Raw genomic sequence first — 23,845 nt, forward strand, 5'->3', positions numbered from 1 at the left:
TATTTCCTTTGATAGATTTTCCGTCAACACTTCTGCTTGATTAGAAGCTCATAGGCAGTTCCTGTCACTCTACAATAAAACAATGTAAAGGCTGCGCTCTCTGCCCTCCCTAATTTGACATATTTTGTTGTTTTGTGTGTGTGTTTGTCTGTGTGAAGTTTTGATGTGTATGTGAAAAACACAATTTTGAAAACACTGGAAAAAGACCTCAAGACATGTTTTCCTTTACTTTCTATGAAACAACAATTCCCACCAAGGCTTTTCAGTGTGAAATTTAGTGTATAGAAAATACCTGTGCCAGGTTGTCTCCATCTAGTGGTGAACATGGCCTCACCACTACATCAGGTGAGCTTTTCACTGTGCACAGTGACACAAAAGTCATTTAACAATTTTAAAAAAAGCAATGTTACAGATTCAGTAAGAACTGAAGTTTATCATAATCCTTCAAGTTTCACTCAGTAACAGCAGCTTTTTAATATTATTGACTATATTTTAGAGTCACATTTATATGAAATGTCAAACAATCACAGAGTGACACTGAACTAAACAATCAATGCCATGTGAGTTGTTCTTGTTTGTTCTTTATCTCAGATTTATTGTAAGCAGCGGGAGTAGAAGCTAAAGAAAAATAGTAAAGATATGAATGAATCTCTGCTCTTACAGCTTTTATTGTGCCATAATGTCTGCTTTGAAACTGTCCTCTTGCTCGTCTCTTGGATGCTCACCTCTTCTTCACCTGTTCCTTTCACCAAACTGCTGCACTCTCGTTCTCTGCTCTCGCCTCCTCTTCTGGTTATAATTAGGATGCAGTCAGCATGTGCCAAACAAACTCCCCCCAAATCGATCATGTTTGATATGATGATGACGTTTTTAACATCTTATTTATGCACTTGTTGGGTGGGAAAGAGTAAACAAAGATGGGGCATAGAAGCAGAACTGAGTCCTACGTGTGGAGGGACAGTAACTGTGTGTGTATGTGTAAGCATTTAAACACTGCAGAGAGTCAAATTAACAGTAACACTATTTTGTCTAAGTCCGCCATTGTAGAAATTCATTTCACCGAAACAATAACATGGCGCACAATGTGACAATAAACGTATAAAACACAAATTCTTACCTAGCAGGAGAATAAATAATCAGTATTTTAAGGCTACTGCATGTATAGATGTCACTGCTGGCTCACATAAGCTAGCTCTGAGACCCGCCAGAGTTTACGCCACAGTTGACTGTCGCGAAAGAGTCGTAAATCACCGGCATTGTAAAACTTAAAATGATTCCAGGGCATGTTATAAAACACCCAATAGATGTGCTGGATATTAAACGGTATCAAACAACTAAATGAACACAGGGTTACAATTACATGCTCACGTCGTCACATCGAGAGTTTATTCATTAATCATCAGAGTTCAACAATGTTACATCCAGTTGAAAACAGCTTCACTAACGCCAGCAAAACAGGCTAACAGTATATAAGAGCACAAAAACAGCCGTGCTTATCAACAGCTCGACATATCCTCAACAACTCACCTCAGTATGTGTAACCCGTTTCATGTGTTACGCCTGTTGTTCTTGCGTTGTGTTCTGGCGTGAAAGTAAGAGGCAGGAGACAGTACTGGGTCTTTGGCTCTTTACTGCACATCTGCAACACAGAAACATGTGTCTGATCTGTGTGTGTCACGCGACTGCCAGTACACCTCTCCTCCGGCCATGCTGAAAGCAGCTGTGTCTGCAGCTTCATTAACACTACAATAATATAATGAATCAAATACAACAAATTGTTTTAAAACATTAACTTGAGCTCTCAAAAACAAAAAGCACAAAATAAATAATATGTCACTGAAAAAAACATCAAAAACAACTTATAAGAACAATAAACAAAATAATTCAAAAACAAATAAACAGTCAGATAAATACAATTCAATAACCAGGACCCAATATTCTGGTACTTATAGTTCAAACATTATACTTCAGTACAATTATATTAATAACCGCCATCTAACAGGCAGTACAACACTGTACTTATAAAAACAATGACTGAAAGACTGCATCTCCAAAACATAAGAACATCTCCATACCTGCAACACAGAAATATGTGTCTGATCTGTGTGTGTCACGCGACTGCCAGTACACCTCTCCTGACGAAGGAAAAAAAGAGTGCATGCTGTTAAAAAAAGACTGCCGCGAGTAGCCGCTAGCAATCAGGCTAACTTAGCATGCTAGCATTTTAGCTGCGTTCTCGGCTAAAACTCATAAGCGTATATTAGTGAACTCCGCCCTCCACAAAACTTATCCCGAATGAGTCTCTTAATGACAAACAAAAACGCGGCGGTTTGGCTGTATTCACATTGCAGCTTGGGATCTGAACAAACTTTAATTAGCTGAGAGCAACGTGGCAGTGACTTACCTCCGGCCATGCTGAAAGGAGCTGTGACCGGGGCACACATGCACGCGCCTACGTCACCACGCAGCGCACACACACATGAACGCACTATACACATATGCAGCATATTTATATTACTTGGTTTTAGAGTTGGAGTATTTACATATTGATCTGAAATATTTTGCTGCTGAACAGCAGAGCTCCAAAGCGTCCCCCTGTAACCATGGTTACGCAGATGCGTTCCGACTGTCACGTCACCGAGGAGAACCTGTTTCAAATGTATACCTGGATCAACCTGCAATCAGTTTGAAAAGTTTTCTGCTGAGATCCGCAGCTCGACTTCCTGGCACCCCGGGATAAGATGAGTTGCTGTGTTTTTCACGGAGAAAAAATAACGTCAGTGTTAGATAAAAAAAAAAGATGCAAGCAGAAGAGGACAGCAGATTGAGAAGAGATTTCTTCAAACGGTAAGGAGCTTCTAACAAGTGATATCTGATAAGCTTAAAACTTAAATCTTAAATCTAATGTCCAGATTCATGCTAAACTTTTCTGATTACTCCGTGTATCTGCACCGTTAGACTTTTCATCGCCACTTTACGGTAACATACTGGTGTCACTGCTGCCAGCGTCATATCGTGACGCCGTGTTACGGTAGCTTACCTTTCTGCAGGATGATACCGTTTTTTGCTGGTGTGGTATAATACTTGAAGGAAACTGTTTCCAGGGCCTACTCCGTGGATCGGCTTCCTCCGAGGCGTGGACGTCTATCAGCAGAGAATGTACCTTCACCTATCAGCAGAGAATGTACCTTAGTCTGTAACACAGTCAAATATATTCTCAAGTAATATTCAAGCATGCCATTCAGCGTGTTAGTACGAGCAGCTCGGGAGCAGCTTGGGAGAACAAGAAAACAGAGACTGCTTTAGATTGTCTTCCCAAAGTGACTCAACTTTATTCACAAGTACAACAGTTTATATAGAGGGTAAAATTCATGAGACAGCAGATTTATCAGTTTAAACCAGTACAGACCAAGATAAGGCAGCGTCTTCCTGCCCTTGGGTGAAGAAGCATCCTTTGTGTAGTTTATTAGTTCAGCTACAATTGTGATTATCTCAGCGACATATTTTCAAGGCACAAAACGAAGAGTTCTTTCATTAGTGAAATCTGAAACAAACCATTTGGCCTTCAACAGGCGTCTAAAAGATTAAGAAACTAATGTAGCTGAGGGAGTGATCTCTGTGGTATTTCAACCTTGTACCAGCCTGTGATTCTCACACATCAATTCTTGGGTCAAAGAGAAAAATAACTAAAACAAAGGGGCCTTATTGAATGACAGAGTTTTCCTGCATAATGTCACTATAAAACAATATCCAGTAAATGCTACCATGGTACTAAAATACCTAACAATACTCTTGGACAAATTATGGTAACGCACCGTAGCCTTTTTTACGGTATCTCACTGGCGACAGTTATGTCAGTGAGATACCGTTATGTCGTTATGTCGTAAATTACGTCAACAAAGTAACATCATACTGTGATTAAGAAATTGGTATACTACCGTTTATTCACGGTATGTCACTGTAAGCCCGCTGCAAGGTAATAAACTGCAATATATTAACCAGTAACTTACCGTTGGTACGCATCATCAGTACCAAAAATATTCATCTCTGCTAGAGGACACCGTGTCCTAACAGGCGGTCATTTACTCTTTTAAAAGGTCGTAATTTACCGTAATTTCAGTTAACAGTAACATACTGTAAGAGACTGGAGGGTTCCAAAAAAGTTGGATGGATGGATACACACACACACACACACACACACACACACACACACACACACACACACACACACACACACAAAATATAATTCATGTGCTTTACACCACTTTATTTCAATTCTGATTCTTCCCTGCTGAAATACACATTTCCAAAATCAAAAACTGAAAAGAACTGAAAACATATTTTCATTGAGGAAGCACTTGTTTTTACTAAACCATGTAATCCATTATTTTCTCAGATGGTTGTACAAACAATAACAATATTATGTCATATCCATATCATGGCAGACAACACATGCTCAAGTGTTGGGTTTCCTTACTTATATTTTGTAGGGTCTCAAACCTACAATGTGAAGTGCCTTGGCATTCATTTTGTTGGCACCATACAAACAAACTGAATTGTAATGGATATAATATCAAGCCCCACACGTCTGCCTTTATATACACTTTGTCCAAAATACTGGCTCACACGACCAAATCATTGCACAAAACAGGGTCCACAAGGACATGGATGAGCGTGTGTGGTGTGAAGGAACTTGACTGACCTGCACTGAACCCTGATCTTGCTTTGTGGACTGAGTTCATTGATTTGTAGGGTGAGCCAATACATGTGACAATTAAAGTGTAAGTAGCTGAAATAATTTTTAACAAACGGGTAAAAGAAGGTTAGCACTGTTGCCACACAGCAAGAAGGTCCTGAGTTCAATTCCACCATCAGGTCTTTCTGTGTGGAGTTTGCATGTTCTCCCCGTGTTTGCGTGGGTTCTCTCCGGGTACTCCGGCTTCCTCCCACCGTCCAAAGACATGCAGCTTGTGGGGATAGGTTAATTGGATAATACAAATTGCCACTAGGTGTGAATGTGCGAGTGAATGTGAGTGTGAATGGTTGTCTGTCCCTGTGTGTTGGCCCTGCGACAGACTGGCGACCTGTCCAGGGTGTACCCCGCCTTTCGCCCTATGACAGCTGGGATAGGCTCCAGCGCCCCCCGCGACCCTGAAAAAGGATAAGCGGAAGTGAATGGATGGATGGATGGATGGGTAAAAGAAGGGAAAAAAATCAAAACTGTTGCACTCAAAAAAACCTATTGGACAGAGACAGCGTCTTGCAAGATGGCGAGAGAGCTTGTCTTCATTGTTGCTCGTCTTGTGTAAATGTCCAGAAAGCATGGGCCATGGATCATCTGTGGAGACATGGGTAACAACACATTGGTCACTTAAATTATACAAGAAATTTACTAATTTCCCTAATTTGAAGTTCTCCACTCAAATTCAGTAAGCCACTGGAGGAAAGTTGTGACATGAGGGTTAATGTGAACAACCTTTCGCTTCACAGTGGTCCCAGTCTTCCTGCTTGTCCCAACCTTGGAGGTACATTTTGTTCCCTCTTCAGGGTTTATCCTTACAAAAAACCTTGCACCCGCTGACTCCTGGTATTCCAGGTTCAATACATAGAATGAACCAAAGAAGACTGACATTGCATCAGCACAGGTGTTCTCTTTGTCCAGCTCAACAATTACACGCCCCTCTGCACTCACCATCCAGCAGGTGGCGGTCATTGAACTTTGTCCTTAAATGTATAGGGGCAACATGTTGTCATTATGCAACATAAAATAATTTCAATACTTCACTTCTTCACACTGTCTAGATAGTCATAAAGCAAATACCTACGTACAGTTAATTATTAATGGCCTTGTGTACATAGGTCCATTTTTTAATGTATTTATTTATGCAAGTTTCAAAATTTTTTTACACATTCACAAACAGCGGGACAGAAGAACACAGACAATAAAGACAATAACAACCAAAAAAAACAGAGCAACAAACCACACAACAGGGTACAAGGCCAGCACTTATTAAAAACAGCAGAGAAGCAAACAAAGCAAGTGGTATACATGTCAAACAACTCACAATCTAGTGAGTCCAATCCACAAGATCAAATCCAAAGATCGCTAGGAGGAGCTGATAACAATCATGCAAAAACAGTTATGGGCAACAGCTCAGAATGAAAGCAGTTAAAACAATGTGGTCAGGACCCAGGGCGTGGACTGTCCTTCTTAATGTGGTCTATAAAGGGCCCCCATATCTTCCTGAACTTCTCCATGGAATCAGACGTAGAGAACCGAATTTCTTCCAGGTATAGACAGGAGACCATCTCCTCGAGCCACCTCTTGAAGCAGGGAGGGGAGGAAGATTTCCACTCCCCCAGAATCAAACGTTTGGCAATCACCATACCAAACATGAGGGCCTGTTGAACAGCAAAGGGAAGTGCCAAGGAGTCGCCGGAGCAGCCCAGGATCACCATAAGACAGTCAGGATACAGTTGCCTATCATAAACAGTGCTATAGAAACTAAAAATACTAGTCCAAAAGGCTGTAAGCGTAGAACAGGACCAAAAAAGATGCCCAAGAGTACCGTCCACAAGTTTACATTTATCACATTTGGGGGAAACGTTAGGAAAAATCTTGTTCAATTTGGTTTTGGAATAGTGCAGTCTATGGACAACCTTAAATTGAATTAACTGAAGCCGGGCGTTAACAGAGCATAGTTTTATCCGACTTAACACTTCAGCCCATAGATCGTCAGAGATAACCAAACCAGTGTCCCTTGTCCAAGCCTCTTTAATATGGCAAGAGGGGGCTGCCGAAGAAAAAAGGTTGACAAGCCGAGAAATTAAGTGTTTTGAGGTGGGAGGTTCGTTCATCATATTGTAAAAGACATGCTGTATGGGGATGGTATCTAAATTTGAGAATGCTTGCTTGACATAATTCCTAATTTGTAAGTACCGAAAAAAATGACTTGTAGGGAGATTGTACTTTGTCTGAAGCTGAGCAAAAGAGGCAAAATGATTGTCGATATAAAGATCCTTTATAGCAATTAACCCTTTGACAGGCCATTGTTTGAAAGCAGCATCCATTGTACTAGGCGTAAAGCTAGGATTGTGGCAGATCGGGGCAAAAGTTGACACTACCGGGAGGTTCAAGATTCTCTTAATTTGATTCAATATTTTTACGGAGTTGCAAAGAATAAAGTCATCACATGCACTTTTAATAACCGATTTTGAAAATAAGATAGCTGGCAAGGATGCTCCAGTGTGCTCGATAGCAGTGCTAAGCTCCAATTCGAGCCATTTAGGGCTGGACCTGCATCCCACAGCATCACCAACTATAGGCAGATTCCAGAAGACCCAGGCTCTGGCATTACAGGCCCAGTAATAATGTCTGAAAACTGGAAGGCCCAGACCACCCTCGTCCGAGGGTTTTTGCAAGTGAGACTTCGAGATGCGGGGGGGCTTGTAGGCCCAAACGAAAGGCATGATAATGGCATCCAATGCTTTGAAAAAGGAAGACCTGAGAAAAATAGGAACGTTCTGGAATAGGTACATGAATTTAGGGAGCACAACCATTTTGATTATATTGATACGGCCAATCATTGAAAGTGGGAGAAGTTTCCACCTATCTATCATACACTTGAGCTCATCAGTTAGAACCGAATAATTAAGCCTGAAGAGGAGTTTTGAGTTCCTAGGGATGTTAATACCCAGGTATGAAAAGTAATCCTGGGAGACCTTAAAGGGCAAACTAGACAGGAAATCAGGGCCCAGACCAGACGACAGCGGCATAAGAACAGACTTCTTCCAATTTATGGTGAACCCTGATAGGTGGCCAAAGCTGTCAATCAGCTTAAGAAGTGGAGGAAGGGAGATCTTTAAATCTGAAAGAGCCAATATGATATCATCTGCATACAGACCGATGGTGTACTCTGACGTGCCACAATTTATACCAGAGATATGGGAATTGGCTCTGATGGCAATGGCCAACGGCTCAAGAGCTAAAGCAAAAAGCATTGGAGAGAGGCAACAACCCTGCCTTGTCCCACGGTGTAAGAGGAACGGGAGCGACCTCTCATGGTTGGTAAGGACCGAGGAACGAGGGCAAGCGTAAAGCAACTTAATCATATTCAAAAAATTCGACCCAAAACCAAATTTTTCAAGAGTAGCAAACAAATAACTCCATTCCACTTGGTCGAAAGCCTGCTGGGCATCGAGTGAAATCACCGCAGAATTGGGCAGTGTCGTTGAGTACCATAGGTCCATTTTAACATATTATAATTGTATATAATTGGGAATTATTCTGCACATTAAACACACCTAACAAAGAGTCAGCCCAGTTAAAGTACCGGAGGTGAATCAACTGTATGGTTATTTTGGAGTTTATAGTTTGTGCTGCTGTTAAACTTTACAGTATTGACTTCAGTATTTCTGCTGTTGGTGTAGCTAGACTACTGTTGATCAGTAATATGTAATGTGAAATTTGATATTGTTACTTTGCTGGATTCACTGAGACACATGTCCAACAACCTTGGTTTATAAAGGAAATTACAGAAATTTGAGCTAACAAAACAGAGACTGGATACCTGTGTCCACGAAAAGCTCCTGTGCCAAACAGAAATTTTAATATGGTCTAATCAGCTCTATGTCATAAATGACTTCTTACCAAGCATAATCAGCCTTGGGGTGCTTGGCAGGCTTTTAACATGCAAACTGAACAATATAAATTTGTGTGCACTGAAGCCACAAAATTTAGAAATACACAGTTGCAAAAACTTCAGTGACCAATTACCTTTCCTGAATGACATATTCAATGCAAAAAATAAGAGTATTGTCAATAGGGACCAATTCCCAGTTTTTACATGATCAAAATTATTCACAAAAGGCTTCAATAAACAGAAAATGTGTGCCAACAAGAGAACAGTGCACAAAAATGAAAAGATATTTGAGCTCGACGCTTTAATGGGTTTAACATGACTTAGTCAGCACTCCGCACCGTACAGGTAGTACAAGCACACCTGAAAACACTGACCAGCTAACAGCTTTAAGCATTTGGGCGCAACCTCGGTAGTTCACCGATTCACCTGTTGCAAACGTCCAAGTTTCTATCAAGTCTCATAAATCCATCGGCAAATTACCTAACTAGTCTTTTGAGTCTCCACATTCAGAGATATTGACAATTTGTCTTTAAATGAAAATATCCTGGTAGGGTAGCTTAAAAGTCAAAACAAACAGTACTAAGAACGCATTTCGGACTTCTCTCGAATAAGTGAAAAAAACACTTACCTTCAGACTGATTAGCAGGTTCCGATCCAACTTTAATGTGTCCCATGTCAGTCCGTTTTAGGGAAAAAGTGTTAAGTGGTTTCATTTAATTTTGAGATACTCCCGCATGGACGAGCAGCAATTTGAAGTCTAGCAGAGTTACCACGAATAGCATACGATCTTCAGATATAATCCAATCAACCATGCATTTAACCCGATTGAACATCCAGTTACCTCTGACTACTTCTAAGTTGCACATGTTAACGGTCTCATCATCACTCTGTGCTGCAGCGAACTGTATCTGTGGCACAGAATATTTGATGGCCATGTCGTTCTCCTGCTTTGCAGCTTTTTTTGAGTCTGAATTGCGGCTTAAACGTGCAAAACTAAGAGAAGCAGATCAATATTTTCTTCTTGTTGTTATTTAATGGTGGTTGGCAACCAGCGAAAGGAGCATTAACCACCTCGAGCACTATTTTCTATCCCCAGTGTTGTTTTGAAAGTGAATACCCAACGTGTGCGTCATACGTCACGTTGTACGTCAGGTGAAGGTGTGGTGTCGGCTATCGCACCTGTCGCATTACAAAGCTTTAAAAACGTAACAATCCAACACAACCCAACGCGCTAAACTGTGATAATGTGTTACATTATCACTGAAGGAAACGGCTTCCAGGGCCTAATCCGTGGATCGGCTTCCTCCGAGGCGTGGACGTCTATCAGCAGAGAATGTACCTTAGTCTGTAACACAGTCAAATATATTCTCAAGTAATATTCAAGCATGCCATTCAGCGTGTTAGTACGAGCTCGGGAGCAGCTTGGGAGAACAAGAAAACAGAGACTGCTTCAGGTTGTCTTCCCAAATTGACTCAACTTTATTCACAAGTACAACAGTTTATATAGAGGGACAAATTCATGAGTCAGCAGATTCTCAGTTTAAACCAGTACAGACCAAGATAAGGGAGCGTCTTTCTGCCCTTGGGTGAAGAAGCATCCTTTGTATAGTGTATCAGTTCAGCTACAATTGTGATTATCTCAGCGACATATTTTCAAGGCACGAAATAAAGAGTTCTTTCATTAGTGAATTCTGAAACAAACCATCTGGCCTTCAACAGGCGTCTCCTAAAAGATTAAGAAACTAATGTAGCTGAGGGAGTGATCTCTGTGGTATTTCAACCTTGTACCAGCCTGTGATTCTCACACATCAATTCTTGGGTCAAAGAGAACAATAACTAAAACAAAGGGGCCTTATTGAATGACAGAGTTTTCCTGCATAATGTCACTATAAAACAATATCCAGTAAATGCTCCCATGGTACTAAAATACCTAACAGTTCCCCTCTTTTATTATTTTTTTAAAATAATAACTCAAATAGAAAGGAAAAATCACAAATGTAATAACATAATATAAAAAGCAAATCATAAAATGTAATAGTTCACAGCCTAATGTTCAATATACACACCAGGATCATCATTGGTAACATCTGGCACATCCTCAGGATCAATTTGTGCTAATTGCAAATACATTGAAGTAGCTGTACTAGGTGGGTGTCTTGCCAAGTGGAGCATGAGGTATTGTCAGCAAAATGTGGCTTGTAGAAATGTGAACAGGGTTGCAGTTTACAATACAAAATAGTAAATAAAAATCCTAAGGTTAATGCAGTAGATATGATTAATAATCTAAATATATAAAAAAACACAGTTCTTCAGTCGTCTCCTGGCCTGGTCCCAGGTTCGAGAGACCTAAGCGTCGTGTGATGACAATGGGCATTTCATTTTTTCCATTATCAGGATGAAACGAGTCTATCTTTATCAGGTTAGACATTGTGTGGTACTCTAGGCTTTCTGTTCCTGCTGGATGTTCGAGTACCTTGTTGTTGTTCAGGTGGGGGATCAAAGGGCTTTCTGAGTCTTGGCTCTTTCAGGCGTTGTGTGTTAATCAGTGATTGTGCGTGTGTAGGTGTATTGAATCCGGGCGCTGGCTCGCCTGAGTCGTCATCTACTTGATCCGACGCCTTAGGTGGTTTGGTGGGGCTGGTCTTAACCCTGCTGGCATGAATCCACTGAGGTTGTCCGTCTGTTAGGATGCTGGTTCTCGTCACTGCAAGTACAGTCTGGGGGCTGGAACACGCGGCCTCCCTGAGTGCCCTTGGTTTTAGCGACTTCACCAACACCGCATCTCCTGGTTTCCACGGATGGGTTGGATCTGTGGAAGGGAGAGGCTGAGAGAGACAAACTTTCTGATAGTTATTATTCAGTGTTTCTACCAGGTTATGAACATAGTCAGACAATGCAGTGTCTATGTCCCCTTCCAATAGCGGTGCCCCTCTGGAGGCTGACCATGGTGTTGGAAACGGTCTTCCCATGATTATTTCAAATGGAGATAATTTGGTTGCTGCGGATGGAGTCATTCTAATCTCGCAGAGGATTTGAGGAAGTAGTTTGATCCAGGTCATTCCTGTTTCTATCATTGCTTTAGTCAGGCGATTTTTTTATGGTCCTATTCATTCTTTCTACAACTCCTGAACTCTGAGGATGGTATGGCACATGATATTTCCAGTCTATTCCTAGAGTTTTAGCACACTTTTGAATTACTTCTGATGTGAATGAAGGTCCTCTATCACTGTTAATTTGGTGAGGTATTCCAAATCTGGGTATTATTTCATTGCACAACTTTTGACAGACTACTTCTGCAGTTTCTTTTGATGTTGGATAAGCTTCTACCCATTTACTAAATTGGTCCACTATTACCAGTAAGTACTTGATGCTTCCTTGTGCTGGCATGTGTGTAAAATCAATTTGTAATGTATGAAATGGGAAATCTGGTTGTGGTAAATGCTGATGTTTTGCTTTTGAGCTACCTACATTAGTTCGTGCACATGTTAGACAGGTTGCTAATATGCGTTTTACTGCGTGTGATGTTTTCTCGATTACAAATCTTGATTTTATTGCTCCTATTACCCCTCTTTGTCCGACATGACTCACACCGTGAAAATGGCGGACAAGGATTGGCAGTAGTGAAGATGGGAGGGCAATCAAACCCTCAAGGTTTTTGTATAAGCCGTCTCTGTTATCTAAGGTACAATCATTACTTTCCCAGTAAGTGTAATCTAAGGCAGAGGCTTGCTCTTGTATGAATTTTAGGTCAACATTTGTTTCTAAATAGTCTGGGAGTGCGACAAGTGGCAGCTGTAAAGGCAAAGATAATACTTCCTTTCTGGGTGGTTGCTGTGAGGCAGCAGCTGCTTTCGCGGTTACGTCTGCAAGAGCATTTCCCACTGCTTCGTCTGTGTCAGCCGTGCTGTGCCCCTTCGTTTTAACAACTGCAATTGCCGATGGCAGCTGTATAGCCTGCAAAAGTCTTTGAACAAGATCAGAATTAGCGATCGATTTTCCATCAGCAGATGTGAAGCCTCTCTGTCTCCACAATGTGCCAAAGTCATGCACCACACCGAATGCATAACGGCTATCAGTGTAAATTGTTACCCGCTTATCCACATGTAACTCACAGGTGCGTATTAAAGCCATGAGTTCTGCTTTTTGTGCTGAGTGAAATGGTAATGAGTGAGCCTCTAGTATGATGTCAGGCAATGTCACCACCGAATAGCCACAAAGAAATGAGTTGTCATTTGGTTTTGAACAGGACCCGTCCACATAAACAATGACTGAGTCTGGTATTGGTGTCTGCTCTAAGTCTGGGCGTGGTGCTGTGGATTCCTGTATACGTGTCATACAATCATGATCGTCAGGGTCGTCTGAACCATCCTGTCGGTCAGAGGAACACAGCATACGAATGAGTAAGTGTGCTGGCGAATTGGGTGTGCTGTTTGCTTTTATAGTGAGATTTGCTGTTGAAGTCAGTGTAGCTTCATAACCTGAGCGACGTACATATGTTGTGTAGTTATGTTTGCTAGAATGGTCGTGACCTGGTGATTGGTGTGTAGAATAGTGTCATGTGAGAGTGTGAGCTTCTCGCAGTCCCTTATCATGATAGAGCAAGCTGCTACTGCTCTCAGGCAGGCCGGCATCCCCTGAACTACTGCTGGCAGCACCTTTGAGTAGAAGGCTACTGGACAGTAGCCACAGCCATGCTCTTGGGCCAATACGCCTGCACAGGTTGTGCCGTTCTCTGTGACGTACAGGTGGAACGGTAAGTGGTAGTCAGGCAGACCCAAACAAGGGGCAGAGGTCAGCGCTCCCTGTAATGCATTGAAAGAGGCAGTCATTTCTGTTGACCACAGTATTCGAGGAGGCTTGTCTTTTTTGCAGCATTCACGCAGAATGTGGTCATGAAAAGAACAGTCTGGTATCCACTGTCTGCAATAGTTCACCATGCCTAGGAAAGACAGCATTTCCTTCTGTGTAGTGGGCTTAGGGACAGAGGTCACAGCTTTGACCCTGTCTGTAGTCATGGAACGTTGTCCGTGAGACAATGTAAATCCCAAATATTGAACAGAAGTCTGACAGTACTGCATTTTCTTTGCTGATGCTTTGTGGCCAGTCTGTTGGAGGTGCTGGAGTAGCATATGTGTGGCAGTTTGACATAGTTTTTCACTTTCAGCACAGAGGAGGAGATCATCCACGTACTGGATCAAGGTACAGCCCTCTGGAGGAATGAAGCCGTCCAGGGTAGCACGTACCACCATTGAGAAAGCCGCAGGGCTGTCTACCATGCCTTGGGGTAAGCGAGTCCATGTGTACTGCTTATCTCTATGTGTAAAAGCAAATATCGGCTGTGTGTCCTCATGCACAGGTACTGAGAAAAAGGCGGAGCACAAATCCACCACAGTAAAATGTGTGGCTGTTGCTGGAATAGATGTCAGTATGCTGGGAACATCTGGGACAAGAGGTGGCAGAGGCATAATGACTGCATTAATTTGCCTTAAGTCTTGTGTGAAACGCCATACGCCAGGTTTGTTAGGCTTTGGCACAGGATTGACAGGAGTGTTATATGGAGATACTGTGGGCTTTATTACTCCAGCTGTCAATAAATCTCCTATGATGATGTCTAAGGCTGCGGCTTTTTCAGCGGAAATGGGATATTGCTTGACATATACCGGCTTGTTGTTTTTCAGCTGAGCATGATAAGGTGTACAGTCGATAAATCCTACATCATTCTCACCTCTTGACCATAATGTCATGTTTTGATATTCAGCTGGCAATGTGACAGCAAAGATAGTACAGTGTATGGGGTAGGTTAGATCTATGTGTCGACATGGTGCAGTAATGTCATAGCCTATGTCTGAGTTATGCGACAAAACCACTGTTTGGCCTTCACTGGTGTGAGCAGTTATCATGCTGTTGAACAGTGTGAGAGAAACAAATATGTGGCTTCCAGGCATGGGGTTACCTGGTAGTGGTGTCTGTACACGTGTTTGGCACAGTGTGTGACGTGGGGTACCAGTCAGATGGATATTGAGTTCATTCTCTGCTGAGGCGTCCAGCTGACACAGAGGCTGTTCCTTCTCCATGGTGTCGGTGCATAGGGCAGAGAAAACATAGCTGTTATCAGTGTCTGCAAACATTTCACCCTTTGTGTTAAATGAAATACACAAGTTCATTTTTGCCATTAAATCTCTGCCTAATAGATTCACAGGCGAGTTTGGAATAATTATGAATGGATGATATGTAATTTCGTCTGGTTTTGGGCCCCAGCGTGTTTTTAGAGAATGAGTTTTGGGGCATTGCACTAGAGTTCCGTTTATTCCCATGGTGTTGATGCACACAGAGGAAACAGGCCCACTATAGAATTTTCCAGACAGTGAACTTTTAGTGGCTCCACTGTCAACTAAAAAGGAATAAATCTTTTCACCTATTTCTATATCTAACGTGGGCAAGCTTTCTGTGTTACGGGACAATTGCAAATGCAGCATCGTGTGTAGTGCTTCACACTGTCCCTCGTCTTCACCTGGGCCTCCCTATTGTCGGTCCAGTCTTTCGTTATCATATGGGTGGGGATTAAAATGTGGATTATAAGGTTGCTGCCTAAGTGCAAAAGGGCCATTATTTTGATGTGATTCCTGTCTGCGTTGCCAGTTACCTTGTCTGGAAGAGCTCTGCTGACGCCTAGTGGCAGGAGCTGGTCCTGTGTTTTGTGGTTGAGACCTACGTGCTGCTGATTTGCATTCCCTCCTCCAGTGTCCTATTTTTCCACAGTAAAAACATACGTCTCCACTCCTATCTCTCCTTCTGAAATCTCCCTGCTGCGCTTGTTGAGGGGGCGGGGCCCCTGCATACATCATTTTTTCACTTTCCTCTGAGCCTTCAACATCAAAATTCAACATCATCTTAACACTTTTAGCCTTCGTGCTGTTGGGGAAAAGATCTGCACCAGCTTTTGTTTTGACAAGTGTGATAAAGTTCTTTATCTTCATGTCATAGAGATTATCAGTGGCAGTCAGCTTCAATAGTTGTGAACATTCTGGATGAATATTGTTTAAGAATGTTGTTATGAAAATCTGATCATTTCCTCCTTCAGGCGTGCATGCCTCATTAGTCCAGCAGTGTGTGAAACGTTTGATTTTATCTCTAGACATTGTGAGCAGAAATTTCTTTAGATTTTGAAAAAAGGCTGTGATTTTGTCATCGTTTATCCACAAAAACGAGGTGATGTTGGCTGCTTGGTCATCTTTAGGGTCTAGTTCCTCTACTTCTTCAATAAGCTGAGATTCAGTCACACCTGGAATTCGTTGACATAATATATATCTATAATCAGGCCCACCCAAGTGGTGGTATCTGGTTTTACAGTTAATTTTGATTTTTTATCGGACCCGTCTAAGGTCTTTGAATTATTCTGACCCATGGTCAGTGATTTCCAGAGGGGTTTAGACGCTTGAAGGATTTAAGTTAGTTTTTATTTTGCTGTGGCACACCTGAGGTTACTTGATTTTTTGCTAGCAATTTTATCTTTTTAGTGAGCAACTTCTCACTTTTTAACGAGCAACTTCTCGTTTTATGACCCCAGGCAACTTCCTGTGTCCTTTCTGCTGGTGAGCAACTTCTTAGTTTATGACAACAGGCAACTTCCTGTGTCCTTTCTGCTTTAATTTACAAAACAACAGGCAACTTCCTGTGTTTCTATGTGGGCCACTAAAGAAGGCTCCTCAGCGTATCCCACTTGTTACTATGTGGGCCACTGAAGAAGGCCTCGTCAGCGTATCCCGTTTCTATGTGGATCACTGAGAAAGGCATAACACAGTCTTATAAAATAAAAGACGAGTGCCTACCTTCGTCAGGATCCCACTTCTGACACCAAAATTGAAAGAAACGGCTTCCAGGGCCTAATCCGTGGATCGGCTTCCTCCGAGGCGTGGACGTCTATCAGCAGAGAATGTACCTTAGTCTGTAACACAGTCAAATATATTCTCAAGTAATATTCAAGCATGCCATTCAGCGTGTTAGTACGAGCTCGGGAGCAGCTTGGGAGAACAAGAAAACAGAGACTGCTTCAGGTTGTCTTCCCAAATTGACTCAACTTTATTCACAAGTACAACAGTTTATATAGAGGGACAAATTCATGAGTCAGCAGATTCTCAGTTTAAACCAGTACAGACCAAGATAAGGGAGCGTCTTTCTGCCCTTGGGTGAAGAAGCATCCTTTGTATAGTGTATCAGTTCAGCTACAATTGTGATTATCTCAGCGACATATTTTCAAGGCACGAAATAAAGAGTTCTTTCATTAGTGAATTCTGAAACAAACCATCTGGCCTTCAACAGGCGTCTCCTAAAAGATTAAGAAACTAATGTAGCTGAGGGAGTGATCTCTGTGGTATTTCAACCTTGTACCAGCCTGTGATTCTCACACATCAATTCTTGGGTCAAAGAGAACAATAACTAAAACAAAGGGGCCTTATTGAATGACAGAGTTTTCCTGCATAATGTCACTATAAAACAATATCCAGTAAATGCTCCCATGGTACTAAAATACCTAACAATCACGTATATCAGGACATCTCTTCTGAACCAAGACGAAGTGGTGCTACAAAGGAATTATTTCTTTAGGAGAGCATTTAATAGCAGTCTGGCCTGCAACAAAATGCACCGCTAAAAATACAGTTTCTGCTTGTCCCAGAATTTATTAATTTTGAGAGTGAAGTTGTAGGACTGATGCTGGTTAGTGGTGTAGGTTTCATGGATGTGACACCTTGTGTAAAATGACGACCAGAGCATATTATTAGGTCAGTTCACTGTAGTTAGGCAGAGGTGTCTTAAAAAGTACCACCTTATACAAAACAAATGAAGGTCCAGTATAAGAAAGAATAAGAAGAGAAAAAAAGCAACATCCTGCTAAATGAAGTCATTTTTAAACATTACTCTAAATGTAGCCATTAGTTTTTGTTGCTGGCCATACAAAAATAAGTATACTTCAATTATATTTCCCAAGTATATCTTACCTAGTACGTATACTAATAATGCTTCTTGGGACTATATTGGCCCCCGTTTTAGTACATAACAGTATTCTTGAAATTAACTTTTAGATGTACTTTTTGTTCACCATAATTGTACTAGCATAATGTCATAATGTCTACAAGAGTATAATTAAATATACTCGACTCTATCACAATACTAACCTTACAAGTATACTATTAATTAATAGTATTACTAATGTTTCACATTGTTTGACTAAACAAATGCATTTATTAATATATGAGGTTCCATTCAGTTCAAGGAATTAAATTTTAGTGTGGCTGCAACTTACTCCTTAAGTTAAAAATTATGCTGTATATTGTAGTTTATATGTTATACTGCTTTCACAGTGAATCACATTTTATAGTAATACACTCTGAATGAGGATTTTTTTTTCTCAAAGATATTTTTATTGAGTTGAAGCAACAAAGAAAAGCAAATACACGCAGAATTGTCAAACGCCAAACAAGCAAGTTTCACAGTGACTGTTAAAACTGAAATATCAGAATACAGATTAATGACACACTCACATGTCTTATAGTTGCTTCCAGCAGTTTATCCCCTACCCACAACACTTAGAACCCCTATCCCTCAGACCAGGAAGGAAAAAACCCAACAAACAAAGCAAGAAAAAAGAAGCAAACAAATAAAAACAACTGAATGAGGATTTAAGTAATTACTCTTAGATCTACAGTAGAAAACAACAGAAATCCAGATGGTGTAATAGTATAATCTCAGTAACATCACCAATTGTTACATTTGCTGTATTTTACAGCTGTTTCCATGAGTACGGTGAGTTACCGTAAAAATAGTGTAATCTCATGGAATTTTCCCACAATTACATGCAAATTACAGTACTAAACTGCTAACATCCTTTAGAGTTTTTTACTGTTGATTTTGCAGTACTAAGCTATGGAAATTACTGCAAAGGCTAACAGTGTTCATGTTTTGAATCGGGTAATTTCATGGTGAGAAATGTCTTTGACAAAAAAATGCAGGATTAATTAATAGCTGTATATGACTGCTAGGTTAGGACGTGGTTAGGTGCAAATACTTAAGAGAGAGAGATTTTGCTCTATTAATATTTAATGGAAATCTTTTTCTTCATAAGATTGTGGGCAAAGTCAATAAATTGTCTCCTGGCTTTCAGGTCCCCTTGAGCCAAATTTAGAGTTTTTGCAATTAAGAAAAGAAAAAAAGATTTAAGGTGAAACAAATTTTTTCAATTCATGGAATGATGACATTATCACTCATTCCATATTGTTCCTAAAGTTTGCAGTCTTTTTTTTAGTTAAAAGTTAAAGCAGAGCTTGTTTTTTTAGCTTCTTTGATAATGTAACTCTGCATATGTGTACATGCATGTGCACTGATGTGTGCATGGGGGGTGATTTAACATTACAGTCCCTTGAAATAGCATTCATAGTCCTTGAACTTGTGCACATTTTGTCACCTTACAACCACAAACAAAAGATGTTTTTATTGACAGTTTCAATGGTAGATTAACACAAAGTAGCACATAATTGTGAAGTGGCATGAAAATAATACATGGTTGTCAAAATTCTAAGCAAATGAAATTTGGAAAAGTGTGTCATTCTTTTCTATTCACCCCCTGCTCTTCATAGAGCCACATTTTGCTCCAGTTACACCTGCAGGTCTTTTGGAGTACGTCTCTACCAGCTTTGCACATCTAGAGACTGAATTATTTGCCCATTCTTCACTGTAAAACAGCTCAAACTTAGACAGATTGGATGGAAAGCGTCTCTGAGTCTGTATGACTATGTTTACTGTTTTGTCTATTTCAAACAGATGCCTGTCCTCACCTCTGCAGTGCTGCCGTCTCCTCTAACCCGGCATGTTTCTAAGGTATGTTTTCTTTCTTTTGGATGTTGTTCTTGTGGTTTTTCTTCAGAGATGAGGTTTGCAGTGTCTGTGTGGTGCAGCCGGTCTAGTCTAGGGGTAATGTCAGAGATTGAAACTTTACTGATAAATTGTCCAACTAAAAAAATACCGGGGTCCACAAATGTCATGTGACAACTAGGGATGGGTACCGGTATCCGGTGCCGTTATGGTACCGGTTCTGACATAAACGGTAGTAAACAGACCGAAAAGCAGCGCACATTTCGGTGCTTTATTTCGGTGCTTTTTTTCCCCTGAGATATCATACACTTTGGATTCTAGCCAATCATTTTACCTTTCCGAGGATAGTAGGCGGGCCCAGGTACGTACGTTCTTTTAGAGCAGAGCTACAGATTAAAAATGCCCAAGGCGAAGCGGTCAAAGTCTGGCTGTATTTCACAGCAAAAGATGCAAACTCAGCAGCCTGCAACAAGTGCTTTAAGGTGATACTGTGCAAAGGAGGTAACATCTCGAATCTGACGACGAACCTGGCGACGCATAGCGTTTTTTTAAAAGCCGAGAAATGCACCATATTTGATAGCTTGCTGCAAGACCTCACACCAAGCACATCTACTGCGGCTGTGGTGCCTGTTATCAGACCCGGAGTTAGCAACATCCCCCAAGAACCCGAAGACGAGAGTCCTGGCCCCTAGCCCTGCCAGTGTAGCGGAAATGATGACGGATGATGATGCAGCAGCAGCCGTTCTTCTCTGGGCGAGGAGCTTAATGTTGTTCGTGTGTAATTTACGTTGAGTAGGCTAACCACGTTATTACATTAATGCATGTAAGGTGAAGTAGCAAACACCGTCGTAGTTACATGCAGCTGTCTTCTTGTTTGATGGCAGATGCTCCCTTCATCCTGGCCAAAAAAGCTAAAATGACAAAAGAAAAAGTGGAAAACAGCTAAACATGAGAGGTTTTTGGACAAAGTTTGTGTTTTTTTCCATTGTTTAAGCACTGCTAACCTAACCTAAACGATACCCATCCCTAGTGACAACCTAATTGGCTTACGGGATGATGACGTCCAGAGATGGGCAGTAACGCGTTACTGTAATCCGATTACTTTTTTTCAAATAACGAGTAAAGTAAGGGATTACTATTGCAAAAACGGTAATTAGATTACTGTTACTTTCCCGTAGGAACGCTGCGTTACTGCGTTACTAAAACCGTGATTTTTTTTTTGCGAGAATGTCTCATGACAGTGACGTAAGCGAGTGCCACATTTGTGACAACAGCTGCGTGCAGATCAACAATGGATCATATATCGAGTGCGGGAGAGAGTATGAGCGTTTTCCTTTACTTTCTATGAAACAACAATTCCCACCAAGGCTTTTCAGTGTGAAATTTAGTGTATAGAAAATACCTGTGCCAGGTTGTCTCCATCTAGTGGTGAACATGGCCTCACCACTACATCAAGTGAGCTTTTCACTGTGCACAGTGACACAAAAGTCATTTAACAATTTTAAAAAAAGCAATGTTACAGATTCAGTAAGAACTGAAGTTTATCATAATCCTTCAAGTTTCACTCAGTAACAGCAGCTTTTTAATATTATTGACTATATTTTAGAGTCACATTTATATGAAATGTCAAACAATCACAGAGTGACACTGAACTAAACAATCAATGCCATGTGAGTTGTTCTTGTTTGTTCTTTATCTCATTTATTGTAAGCAGCGGGAGTAGAAGCTAAAGAAAAATAGTAAAGATATGAATGAATCTCTGCTCTTACAGCTTTTATTGTGCCATAATGTCTGCTTTGAAACTGTCCTCTTGCTCGTCTCTTGGATGCTCACCTCTTCTTCACCTGTTCCTTTCACCAAACTGCTGCACTCTCGTTCTCTGCTCTCGCCTCCTCTTCTGGTTATAATTAGGATGCAGTCAGCATGTGCCAAACAAACTCCCCCCAAATCGATCATGTTTGATATGATGATGACGTTTTTAACATCTTATTTATGCACTTGTTGGGTGGGAAAGAGTAAACAAAGATGGGGCATAGAAGCAGAACTGAGTCCTACGTGTGGAGGGACAGTAACTGTGTGTGTATATGTAAGCATTTAAACACTGCAGAGAGTCAAATTAACAGTAACACTATTTTGTCTAAGTCCGCCATTGTAGAAATTCATTTCACCGAAACAATAACATGGCGCACAATGTGACAATAAACGTATAAAACACAAATTCTTACCTAGCAGGAGAATAAATAATCAGTATTTTAAGGCTACTGCATGTATAGATGTCACTGCTGGCTCACATAAGCTAGCTCTGAGACCCGCCAGAGTTTACGCCACAGTTGACTGTCGCGAAAGAGTCGTAAATCACCGGCATTGTAAAACTTAAAATGATTCCAGGGCATGTTATAAAACACCCAATAGATGTACTGGATATTAAACGGTATCAAACAACTAAATGAACACAGGGTTACAATTACATGCTCACGTCGTCACATCGAGAGTTTATTCATTAATCATCAGAGTTCAACAATGTTACATCCAGTTGAAAACAGCTTCACTAACGCCAGCAAAACAGGCTAACAGTATATAAGAGCACAAAAACAGCCGTGCTTATCAACAGCTCGACATATCCTCAACAACTCACCTCAGTATGTGTAACCCGTTCATGTGTTACGCCTGTTGTTCTTGCGTTGTGTTCTGGCGTGAAAGTAGGAGGCAGGAGACAGTACTGGGTCTTTGGCTCTTTACTGCACATCTGCAACACAGAAATATGTGTCTGATCTGTGTGTGTCACGCGACTGCCAGTACACCTCTCCTCCGGCCATGCTGAAAGCAGCTGTGTCTGCAGCTTCATTAACACTACAATAATATAATGAATCAAATACAACAAATTGTTTTAAAACATTAACTTGAGCTCTCAAAAACAAAAAGCACAAAATAAATAATATGTCACTGAAAAAAACATCAAAAACAACTTATAAGAACAATAAACAAAATAATTCAAAAACAAATAAACAGTCAGATAAATACAATTCAATAACCAGGACCCAATATTCTGGTACTTATAGTTCAAACATTATACTTCAGTACAATTATATTAATAACCGCCATCTAACAGGCAGTACAACACTGTACTTATAAAAACAATGACTGAAAGACTGCATCTCCAAAACATAAGAACATCTCCATACCTGCAACACAGAAATATGTGTCTGATCTGTGTGTGTCACGCGACTGCCAGTACACCTCTCCTGACGAAGGAAAAAAGAGTGCATGCTGTTAAAAAAAGACTGCCGCGAGTAGCCGCTAGCAATCAGGCTAACTTAGCATGCTAGCATTTTAGCTGCGTTCTCGGCTAAAACTCATAAGCGTATATTAGTGAACTCCGCCCTCCACAAAACTTATCCCGAATGAGTCTCTTAATGACAAACAAAAACGCGGCGGTTTGGCTGTATTCACATTGCAGCTTGGGATCTGAACAAACTTTAATTAGCTGAGAGCAACGTGGCAGTGACTTACCTCCGGCCATGCTGAAAGGAGCTGTGACCGGGCACACATGCACGCGCCTACGTCACCACGCAGCGCACACACACATGAACGCACTATACACATATGCAGCATATTTATATTACTTGGTTTTAGAGTTGGAGTATTTACATATTGATCTGAAATATTTTGCTGCTGAACAGCAGAGCTCCAAAGCGTCCCCCTGTAACCATGGTTACGCAGATGCGTTCCGACTGTCACGTCACCGAGGAGAACCTGTTTCAAATGTATACCTGGATCAACCTGCAATCAGTTTGAAAAGTTTTCTGCTGAGATCCGCAGCTCGACTTCCTGGCACCCCGGGATAAGATGAGTTGCTGTGTTTTTCACGGAGAAAAAATAACGTCAGTGTTAGATGAAAAAAAAAAAGATGCAAGCAGAAGAGGACAGCAGATTGAGAAGAGATTTCTTCAAACGGTAAGGAGCTTCTAACAAGTGATATCTGATGAGCTTAAAACTTAAATCTAATGTCCAGATTCATGCTAAACTTTTCTGATTACTCCGTGTATCTGCACCGTTAGACTTTTCATCGCCACTTTACGGTAACATACTGGCGTCACTGCTGCCAGCGTCATATCGTGACGCCGTGTTACGGTAGCTTACCTTTCTGCAGGATGATACCGTTTTTTGCTGGTGTGGTATAATACTCTTGGACAAATTATGGTAACGCACCGTAGCCTTTTTTACGGTATCTCACTGGCGACAGTTATGTCAGTGAGATACCGTTATGTCGTTATGTCGTAAATTACGTCAACAAAGTAACATCATACTGTGATTAATAAATTGGTATACTACCGTTT

General features: G+C 41.0%; 1 protein-coding gene across 17 annotated transcripts; it reads right to left on the reverse strand.

The window, feature by feature from the left end:
- Positions 1 to 10,097: 10,097 nt before the first annotated feature.
- On the reverse strand, positions 10,098 to 22,398 carry LOC309707024 (uncharacterized protein). 17 transcript variants are annotated; one of them, XR_014276865.1, is made up of 7 exons: positions 22,144 to 22,397; positions 21,278 to 21,405; positions 20,911 to 20,975; positions 16,472 to 20,419; positions 15,286 to 15,387; positions 14,596 to 14,707; positions 10,098 to 12,606 (listed from the first exon to the last, which is right to left on the reverse strand). XR_014276865.1 is itself a non-coding variant. In XM_082534114.1 (4 exons), the coding sequence occupies exons 1-4, from the start codon at positions 22,351 to 22,353 to the stop codon at positions 11,286 to 11,288; spliced, it is 585 nt and encodes a 194-aa protein (XP_082390240.1). In that variant the 5' UTR covers positions 22,354 to 22,362; the 3' UTR covers positions 10,098 to 11,285. The 17 variants fall into 17 exon arrangements, 1 of the variants encoding a protein (XP_082390240.1); XR_014276866.1 differs by having other exon boundaries at positions 14,596 to 14,710; XR_014276873.1 differs by having other exon boundaries at positions 14,596 to 15,387; positions 16,472 to 19,601; positions 20,365 to 20,419; positions 22,144 to 22,351.
- Positions 22,399 to 23,845: the final 1,447 nt, after the last annotated feature.

This window comes from Aulonocara stuartgranti, assembly GCF_965226115.1.
Source record: "Aulonocara stuartgranti genome assembly, chromosome: 5".
In the NCBI taxonomy this organism is placed as follows: Eukaryota; Metazoa; Chordata; class Actinopteri; order Cichliformes; family Cichlidae; genus Aulonocara; species Aulonocara stuartgranti.

What these genes read in the sequence shown, in the direction of transcription:
- LOC309707024 (XM_082534114.1), bottom strand. Translation starts at nt 22,353, where the DNA reads ATGAAGCTGCAGACACAGCTGCTTTCAGCATGGCCGGAGGAGAGGTGT. An exon ending in AACGGGTTACACATACTGAG is followed by an intron (nt 16,563 to 22,143) that starts GTGAGTTGTTGA and finishes CTCTGCTGATAG; the next exon opens with ACGTCCACGCCTCGGAGGAA. An exon ending in GCAGAGCTCTTCCAGACAAG is followed by an intron (nt 11,468 to 15,285) that starts GTAACTGGCAAC and finishes TGTCTCTCTCAG; the next exon opens with CCTCTCCCTTCCACAGATCC.